General features: G+C 40.1%; 1 protein-coding gene across 1 annotated transcript; it reads left to right on the top strand.

Annotated features, from left to right (window-relative positions):
• The first annotated feature begins 472 nt into the window (after nt 1-472).
• On the top strand, nt 473-9,673 carry WSB1 (WD repeat and SOCS box containing 1). The gene is made up of 9 exons (XM_082493022.1): nt 473-580; nt 1,342-1,510; nt 2,509-2,777; nt 3,606-3,737; nt 4,121-4,221; nt 6,406-6,578; nt 6,973-7,086; nt 7,881-7,988; nt 8,531-9,673. The coding sequence occupies exons 1-9, from the start codon at nt 541-543 to the stop codon at nt 8,688-8,690; spliced, it is 1,266 nt and encodes a 421-aa protein (XP_082349148.1). The 5' UTR covers nt 473-540; the 3' UTR covers nt 8,691-9,673.
• The last annotated feature ends 419 nt before the right edge of the window (nt 9,674-10,092 follow it).

Consider the following 10,092-nt stretch of genomic DNA (forward strand, 5'->3'; position numbering starts at 1 on the left):
CGAGGCCCCGGGGGTACCGAGGCCCAGGGGACACCAAGGCCCCGAGGGACACTGAGTCCTGGGGGTACCGAGGCCCGGGGGACACCGAGGCCCCAGGGGTACCGAGGCCCGGGGGATACCAAGGCCCCGAGGGACACCGAGTCCTGGGGGTACCAAGGCCCGGGGGACACCAAGGCTCCGGGGGTACCGAGGTCTGGGGTCACCGAGCCAGCACTCTGCAACGCAGTGAAGGGGCAAAACCGAGACCACCAGCACGGCCGAAGAGTAGAAATGGAATTATGGTCTACGGCGCAGCAGGGCATGCTGGAGGAAGGGTAAGGTGCGACGAGGGACTCCCCGGGCAGGCGCCGCCCCCCCCTCCGGCCCGAGGCCCCGCCAGCCGGCGGGAGGAGCGAGGGAGGGCGGGCGCGTCCCCCGCCCGCCCCGCGCTACACCCCGCGCCGCCGCCGCCATTTTGTCCCAGTCCCTGCGTCTCCGGCGAGCGGCGGTCGCTCTCGCTCCGTTGCAGGTCCCGAGCCGGTCCGAAGGGCGGCCCCGTAGATGGCCAGCTTTCCCCTGAGTGTTAACGAGAAGCTCATCGGTGAGGGGCGGGCGCGGCCGGGGGAGCGGGGCCGGCGCGGCCGGGGCCTGGGGCGGCCGGGCCCTTCGGGAGGGCGGGAGCGGGCAACGCCGTCCGTGGCGGGGTCCGGCGGCGCCGGGAGCGGGGCTGGTTCGGCGCCGGCCCCGCCGGGGCGGTGGAGGTGCCGCTGTCCCGCCCGCGGGTCCTTCAGGGCCGGCGGCCGCGGCCGGGGCGGTGGAGCGGGAGCAGGGCATAGGGGCCGCCGCCATGGCGCGGGGCTGCTGACTGGTGCCTGTGGTTTTGCTGATTGATTGATCTTTTTTTTTGCTAAAGGAGGGCGGGCAAGCGTGCTCACGTCTTTTCTTTGAGGGTAAAAGAAAATATAAAATTAATTACTGGGTATCTTATTTGCTGAACTCTGCAGTGTTAGGTCAAGTTGGAGCGTAGTTCTATCTCTAGAGCTATAGTTAGAATAATTGAAGTAATAGCTGGTTTCAGTAAATTTTTAATTTATTTGAGGTCTGCTTCTGATACCAAGATGTGATATTGCTTACGTGACAGCCGGGACGTTTTACACTAAGCTGTTTCAATCCCTTTTGCAGCTGAGGCTTCCTCTCTTGATTGGTTTTGCAGTGACGAAAGACCCCTTCCCCGATTACTTTGACTGCTATGAAATAAAAGCAAAATAATTAACTTATTGCCTGGTTCCCTTGTAACCTTTTAGAATATGCTATCTTTTTTTTTTTTTTTTAAATGGAATTTCCTCTTTGTTTTCTTTTTAGCACGATCGCGCACTGTAGGAGAACTCTTAGCCCCAACTTCTCCTTTTGACAAGAAGTGTGGACGTGAAAACTGGACTGTGGCGTTTGCTCCCGATGGATCGTACTTTGCTTGGTCACAAGGACACCGCATAGTGAAGCTGGTCCCCTGGTCTCAGTGCCTTCATAACTTGTAAGACAAAACCGTATGGCTTTTAATTCACCTCAAAACCTTTAAAATGTCAAAACAGGAGATAACTTTGAATAGATTAAAACGCACATATTGGGTTTTTTAAAAGACTTTAAAGTCTTTGGGAAAAACGAATTCTTTAAAGTAACAGCTACTGCTTTGTATCTTCTTCTGTGGCCAGCGAGAGAAACAACTGTATTGCAACCTCACAAAGGCTACAGAGGAGTGATTTATTGATTGATTCAGATGGTCTAAAAATAAGAGGAAGTTAGAATGAAAAGGAAATTTAAAGACTTGGTAGATCTGGACTTTTAAATTTCCTATCGGAGAACTATTTGGTTTTACCTTTTATGAATGTACTTAAAGGCAAACCTCTTTCCTTATTGTTCTTACTAGAATTCAAATTAAGTTCCAAAAGACACACTTTATTTTCATTTCCAGGTTGCATTTTAATGAAGTTAAGTAACCAGCAGCTGCATTTTTGTAGCTGGCTACATTTCTCCTCTCAGCAAATCCTGCCTTCTCCCCTCCCCCCCCCTTTCCCCCCCCCCCCCCCCTCTTTCTGGTCGTGGGTTAATTGGTTTTCCTATGCTGGCCTTAGTGTCTCTTCCCAGCATTTAACATGTGTAAGTGAATTGCAGGGAACTTCTTGCTTATTTAGCAGAAAGTCTTAGGAATTTTGTACCTCATTTTTCTCTAAATGCTTTAAAAATGTTGTTTTTCACCGTGGGTTAAGTTAATATATTGCTCTCTACAGAGGTAAAAATGTGTACAAAAGTATTAGTATTATATTGTGTGAGAAGTTTCCAGGTGTTAATAACTTTTGACAGTTATAAGAAAAAGCTGCTTTTATAATTTGAAAACAAAAATGCATCATTATAGGCCTCCAAAATGTATGTTATGGCAACTTACAGATTTCATCACATCTTAAAGACCTTTTGTTCTATTTATTTTTCAAGATACCTTATGCTGTTTTCTTGTGTTTTCTGTTTGTTTTGCAGCTTGTTGCATGGCACAAAGAATGTTGCAAACTCTGTCAGTACAAGACTTACGAGGCAGAATAGCGACAGTGGTCAGAAAAATAAGCCTTGTGAACATATAATAGACTGTGGCGATATTGTCTGGAGCCTTGCTTTTGGGTCTTCAGTGCCTGAGAAGCAGAGCCGCTGTGTCAATATAGAATGGCACCGTTTCAAATTTGGGCAAGACCAGCTTCTACTTGCAACAGGCTTGAACAATGGGCGCATCAAGATATGGGATGTATATACAGGTAGAGTATGTGAGAGGGAGTTGGCACTTCATCGTCACTTTATGCAGTAGTAACATTTTTAATACACAGAATGAATTGCTTACAGAATTTCAATTGGGAACTGGACCTTGGATACAAATTAAGTAACCTAAAAAAAACATGAACTCCTGCCACTAGAAATGTTCAAATGCTGCTAGAGGAAGGAACAGACTCAGGTCTTGCTTTGAGATGCAAGTGATGAAGGGTGAAGCCTTGTTGCTGCAAAATTGTTAAGTATGTGATTGACTTTGTGCATATTGGTTGTTTACTGTAAAATGTTCCACTGGATTGTAGTTTTAAAATACTTTCAAAGGATACTTTCAAAACATGAAGTTGCTCTCTGTTCTTGAGTATGAGAAAGGATTGTGTTGATGATGACCTTTTATTTTTTTTTTTTTAAGTAAATAATTCTTCAGAAGATAAGAGATTGAATCTGAAATGAAGGAATCTCAATTTAGTTGGTAGCACAGCTGCTAGGTCTCATCTTTAAAACAATGAAACTAATGACTATTAAGTAATTTGTTGTTATCTTGTAAATTTGAGCTTAGAACAGAGATGTCTTATCAAAAGACAAGTCTTGCCTTACTTCTGAGGCATATGGTTTTAGTGTGTAGATTTACAAGCTTTTCAGTAAATTGCCTCTCGATACAGATGAGTCTGAAAGGATATCCACGGTTCTTGCTGCTGGGAGAATTTCTACAAAGAAAATTTGGCTTTATGTGTTGTGACTTTGTATTTGTATCCATAAAGCATTTGATGTGAATGAAACTAGAGTCCTTCATTTTAAATTGTGGTGTTTTCATGTAACAGGAAAACTCCTCCTTAACCTGATGGACCATACTGAAGTCGTTAGAGATTTAACTTTTGCCCCAGATGGCAGTCTGATTTTAGTGTCAGCATCCAGAGACAAAACACTGAGAGTGTGGGACCTGAAAGATGACGGTATGCATTTTAAGTTTATCTGCTGTAACACATAGGAGAAATATGCATGTACTCTCTTCTTTTATTGCTATAAACTCAGGCCAGCATTTCTTAAAAAATTAATTTTGTTCTATGAGTCACTCGCTGTGTATGCTCTCTTGAAATTCTTTGTCTATATGTACCCTAAAGGTATAAGCTGGTATGGATTAAGTTAAGAGAGTGCATGAAGGGACCCTTTTTGAATAGGGACACAGTATTTAGAGGCTGCATGACAGCCTGTGTAGAATGACTCTGCAAGCTGTTGTTTGGAAAAACAGTATAAAATTTTATAAAGGAAGAACTAATTTGGAAAAGCTTTTCAATTTGAATTTGTAATATTCTTACAGCAATGTCTTTCTTTTTAGGAAATATGATGAAAGTGTTGAGAGGACATCAAAACTGGGTGTATGGTTGTGCATTCTCTCCAGACTCTTCTATTCTCTGTTCTGTTGGAGCTAGTAAAGCAGTATGTGTCAGAGTTTCTTGTTCATTAAGTCTACTGAATTGTGTGCATAATCATTTTAAATCTAAGTAACATTAAGCTTGTGCTCGGTGTCATGAACTTCTAATGTTTTATGATGATGTAAAAGTGCATGAAATAAAACTAGCAAATGGTGCATTGAGACACTGATTTATGAATTGAGCTTGCACTGCTTTTAGTTGAAGAAACTGTAAGCATTCTTTGAGAAACAGTTCTACACATCTGCACGTGTTCGTAGTATAAAACCAAAGAAGACTAAAGCTTCCGGTATTAAAAGATACCTAGATTAATGCATAAAACTATTTTGCTGTTGATTTTATCCTTTCTATTTCTTGCTCAATGAAAAGGACTTTTCAAAGTCTGAGCCAGTCATGGTATCTCCCGCTGAACAAAACTGTTTCTGCATGTTTTCCAATACAAATGGCACTCGTGTCTAAAAGATCTAGAACGAAGAACAGCATACTGGTTTTGTTTTCATCCGTATTCTAATGCCCTACTAGAGAACTGAAAGCAGTGCAGGTAGAGCACATACGCCATAAGCTGCTTTTCTTGGCACTGAAGAATTAGGATAAAACTGAAAGGGGAATTCAGTCCGGTTACAGGGGCTTTGTAGGTAGCTTACTGAAGCCTAGTGATGCTGAGTAAAAAGCACAATTCAGTCATTGAATTCCACTTCATATGGATAACTGTTCAAATGCATTTAATACTTTAAATTATCAGTGCAGATTTGGTAGAGAATAGTTGAGGTCGAGGTTTTGTTTTTTCTTTAAATAGAGCAGATGTGGATGTATACATTGATATCTTTAGGCTGTGTGTTTTCCATAAGCTTCTTGCTTTCCCTGTCACAGGTGGTGGCAGCAATATTGGTGTGATTGAGGTTAAGCTGGCACCACTCACAGGAGCACAATGGTGTTAGCTGGGCAGAAAGAGTGGCATCTCTGGCTACCAGGCTGGGGGCGAACTTTACCATAGGACGAAGTAACCTTGCATTCGACTGCAAGGTGTACTGTACGTACGCAGGTGCTGGTTGATGTCCACTTTCTGCTTTCTTTCTTTCTTTTTTTTTTTTTTTTTTAATAATTTTCACAGCAGTGAAACACACTGACTCCTAAAACTTAGTTTCCAGTTTTATGGAATGTTGGGGTCTCCTTAGAGAAATTGGTCAACATGTTTATAACTGATTGTACAATGGTTCAGTTTTAGGAAGTATGTGAGGCACTAAGGCTATGTTTGCTTTGGTCAAACATATAAACTTATCCAAGATGTCAGTATTTAATCTGTGCAGTAAAACCGAGTCGGGGAAAAAACAAGGACTCTAATGAGCTCTTTTAGGGACATAACATCTTATGCTAAAGACTTACCTTTACTGTAAAATTACACTGCACTACATAGATCGTTCCTATTAAGTAATTCTGCACAGTCGTTATTTTGATTATATATAATGTACAACTGCATGTAAAATCCCAGAATATTATAATCTTTTATCAATTTTTATAATACAATATGCAATTAGCCTGGTAAATTGTAATATTAATGTCTTTTTTACTGTTGACTTGATATAAAATGCATAAATTCTTTCTAATAATGTGGTTAGACTTCCCTATTGTTTTGCCAAAGACATAACTTTTGGCTGTGAAAATTCTTTTTGCTTGCAGTATCTGTTTCTCTTCCTAGGCTGACGTTGGTGATCCAAGCCAATTGTAAACAAGTGATCTTAAACTCAAAGGGATGCCACTGGAGTAACAATATGTTAACCTTACATTTTCTGTCTGTATATTTCTTAAAATTTTGGTAGTTACTGAAAAGAGGGGACTGTAGAGTTTAACCCTATTTATTTCTGCATATTTTAATAAAATAGTCTTGTAATACATGAATTTCAGTAAGCTACATGGTTAAATTGTGTTGCCTTTATCTTATATTTTGGCTTATTTTGTTAATAACATTTAACAAACTTGAGTTAGAACTTGCATGTCTGCTTTCATTATTTTTTAAAAAACCTTGATTTTAATCTGAGTATGACACTGAGCATATTTCTTAATTGTAGTAATTCATAATGCCTGATTTTAATATAATCTTAAATAAGACTAGCAGCTATACTTAAAAAAAAAAAAAGTAAATGCTTTATTGCATCTCCGAGCAGAGCTATAACATTAGCTTATTTAATTGCAGGTTTTTCTCTGGGACATGGATAAATACTCCATGATACGGAAACTTGAAGGACATCACAATGATGTTGTAGCTTGTGAGTTTTCTCCTGATGGAGCTTTACTGGCTACTGCATCTTATGATACTCGAGTCTATGTCTGGGATCCACATCTTGGAGTTATTCTTATGGAATTTGGGTAAGTAAAGTAGTCAAATCTAGAAACTTTCTCCTATAGTGAAGGTGACTACTGAAAATTAATGGGTTTATGTATTTAACTGGTAATTAGACTTGGGAAGAATCTTAGCAGCAGCTAATGGAAATCCTAAAGTTGCAGAGCAGTGGAGATTATTCTTCTGTCTGAGAAAAAGAATTTAAAGCACTGATATTTTAACATGTACTAATTTAAGCATTTTCAACAAAGCTGAAGTGTTCGGTGCTACAAAAATTACAGTAGTTCAGTCACCACTCCTGATTTCATAGTTAAATGTTCAATCCACTTTTTCTTCCTCAGCTTTGCTAGTCCTGGCTGAAGGAAACACTTCATAGTTCTTAAAGTTTATGCTGTTAGCTAAGTGTCTTTCTATCTCCAGGCATCTGTTTCCCCCTCCTACTCCAATATTTGCTGGAGGTGCAAATGACCGATGGGTCAGATCAGTATCTTTTAGTCACGATGGACTACATATTGCAAGCCTTGCTGATGATAAGTAAGTATGAGGAAAGGTTTGTTAGACTCCTCTAATTCTTCCCGTGAACTTTTAAAATACTAAGTCAGCTTCTTTTTTTAACTAAGAAATGACTTCTGATGGTCTTGCTAAAAGTAGATGAGTTGTTTGGTATATGTTAATGTTCATTCTGAATGTAGAAATAGTTGTGTACAGTGTAGATGACCTGAATAACGTAGGTGACTACAGCTGAAAACAGAGGTTTAAACAGTGGAAAAATGTCAATGGAGTTAATAATGTGGGTAAGTCTTTTGTATAGTAGTAGATTCTAAAGTAAAAAGAAAAGTATTCTGTGATCTCATGTTTAACTTCTGCTAAGACTCAAATAATAATTGGAAGAACTATATTTTAAGAATACGAAGAATGCTTTCTCAAGATGACAGCAAGGTATTAAAACTACCTTCAGGAGGGTTTTGTGTTTTTTTTTTTTTTTTTTTTAATTAAGATAAGCATTGTTGGGATTTCCTAGCATATATGACACGAGAGATTGTCTAAATCTGTAGTTCAGGTTATTGCTTTCTGCTGTCAAAGGCAATCTTTTCTCTTAACTGGTAGGGTTAAAATGGTTGAAGAAGTACAGTTCAAGGTATATATCAGGAATGAAGAAGTCTCAGCATTTCAGGCCAAATCTGAAGCACCTTGTATCCATATTAAAACGTTTATAAAAGTTCTCTGAGCTCTGCTTCAGACTAATTTCTTGTGCAGCTTCAGAGAAAATATCAGGCAGCACTAAATGTCTACTCTGATAACTTACTACTTTGTTTTTCCCTTTTCAGAATGGTCAGATTCTGGAGAATCGATGAAGAATACCCTGTACAAGTTGCACCTCTGAACAATGGGCTCTGCTGTACATTTTCTACTGATGGCAGTGTTCTAGCTGCAGGGCAAGTATATACTTGGTTTTTTCCTCCACCTAAAATATTAAGGTAACAAAAGGTTGAAAACAGTGGCCAAGTGTTCTAAAGATTTTCCACAGTGACTTGCAACTTGACGCTCCTGACTTGGTTTTGGTGCTATTAGTTTAAACATGCCTGGAATAACAGTAAAATCAAGAAGCTGATAAACTCATTTCTTATCTTTGAGAATAAATAAAAGACAGACCCACAAACATGTGGATTGGAAAAAGACCATTAGATAATGAAGGTCAGTTACTCTGTTTCAGGGTATACTCAGTAGCTCTTGGAAGATCTGCTCGGGCCTGTTGCACAGGTAATCAGCCAGTTGCTTACTGTGCTGCTATAGCTTAAAAGAAGAACTGGCATCTAGTGTAGACGAGCCTGGAAGAGCTAGAACTAAGCAACGGGAAGTTCAGAGTGCATTCCCCCTAACTAGCAGTGTATGTGGGAATTGGTACTAAGTTGAAATCATTCAGGTGGCATAATTCTGGTGGGGTTTTTTTTGTTTTCGTGTGTGTGTGTGTGTGTAGGACACAGGATGGCAGCGTGTACTTCTGGGCAACACCAAGACAAGTTTCCAGTCTCCAACATCTATGTCGCATGGCGATTCGAAGAGTCATGCCCACTAGCCAAGTCAAGAACTTGCCTATCCCATCAAAAGTGGTGGAGTTCCTTTGTTACCAGATTTGAATTTCACAAAATTTAAAAAAAAAAAAAAAAAATCAAACTGGTAGGTGGCCCAGCTGCTGAAACTGGCTAAACACTTTAAAGAATCCTCAAACTTTACAGCCTTTAAGCTTAAAACTCTACAGGTTTTCAAGAGCTATTTAAAGTGATAACCTAAATACTATTTTGTCAAAATGCCTGACAGGTAAATTTTTAATATTTATAGAAAACACAATAGAAGTATTCCTGGTGTTCTCAATTTTCTAAAATATAACTGTGAAAACATGTACATATATAGACATAAGCTGCTACATGTTATCAGTGTACCTTTAAAAATTGCTTTTATGATTTTTAATGTGTATCATGTATATATTGCTTTGGTAGAGCCATCAGATGCACCTGTGCTGTAAAGTGAAAGTATAGCTGTTATTCTGGGGCACTGATTTAGAAAAAATACTGACTTAAGGAAGCTTAACGACTCTGTATGTATGTACCTTGGTTGGGCTTCAGGAAACTGATCCACAGATCAGAATTCGTGCTAGTTTGTTTCACGAAGAGGTACAGCTGGGCTTTTTAGAGCAATGTATGGTGAAGGGAGGTAGATCGAGGTAAGGGTTGGAGTATATCTAATGTAAACCCAGGAACGGTGCCTGCACGTCACCTAAAGAAGGCCTTAAGTTCTCTAGCAGCAAACCAGGTTAAATTTCAGTACTGGGCAGTGTTAAAGAAATAGTTCCTTGCATTTCTGAAAATCTGACTACTGTATTATTGCCTGATACTTTGTCTGTAATGAGAGAAATTTACAGACTCAGTTTACTATTCTTTAACCCTATAATATCTCTTCGGGGGTGATTATTGGTTAATGGCCAAAGATAAGCAAAATACTTGGTTTTGCCTTCTGTTATTTATCTGTACCTGCAGATATAAAGAATGTATGCATTGCATAAAATGCCTGATTATATATATTTTTTTGTTGCATTTTTTTATTAAAAACTTCTATAAAAGTTTCCTGATACCACATCTGGTGACTGATTTATCAACCACTATCTGCATGCGGCAGTTCTAGTGCGACTCTGCTACTGCAGGACTCTACAGCGAGATCTTCAGACCTTTTATATGGGCAAAGGTCAGAAGAATCATGATGTCAGTGTTCCCCTGCTCCTGCATGGTGCAGAATGTAGGGAACGGAGTTCTGACTGCAACACACATCCACGGCCGCCGCAGGCTGTAAAACTGCACACCCTGAACACAGCTCCTTGCTCCCTTGCTGTCCCAGAGTAGTGTTGTGGTGAGCCCCTTCCTTGTCGTATCGAGTGTTACACAATTCAGACCATGTAGCAGGTAGGGATTTTGCAAGCTGCAATCAGGAGACCCAAATTCTTTTCCTTGCAGAGCCAATGGCTTGTTACAGATTAACCGCACTACA

The sequence above is a fragment of the Vanellus vanellus genome (genome assembly GCF_965231255.1).
Source record: "Vanellus vanellus genome assembly, chromosome: 19".
NCBI lineage: Eukaryota > Metazoa > Chordata > Aves > Charadriiformes > Charadriidae > Vanellus > Vanellus vanellus.

Coding starts and splice junctions, on each gene's coding strand:
- WSB1 (XM_082493022.1), top strand. CDS start 541: ATGGCCAGCTTTCCCCTGAGTGTTAACGAGAAGCTCATCG. Junction 3,738..4,120: donor GTGGGACCTGAAAGATGACG/GTATGCATTTTA, acceptor CTTTCTTTTTAG/GAAATATGATGAAAGTGTTG. Junction 4,222..6,405: donor CTGTTGGAGCTAGTAAAGCA/GTATGTGTCAGA, acceptor ATTTAATTGCAG/GTTTTTCTCTGGGACATGGA.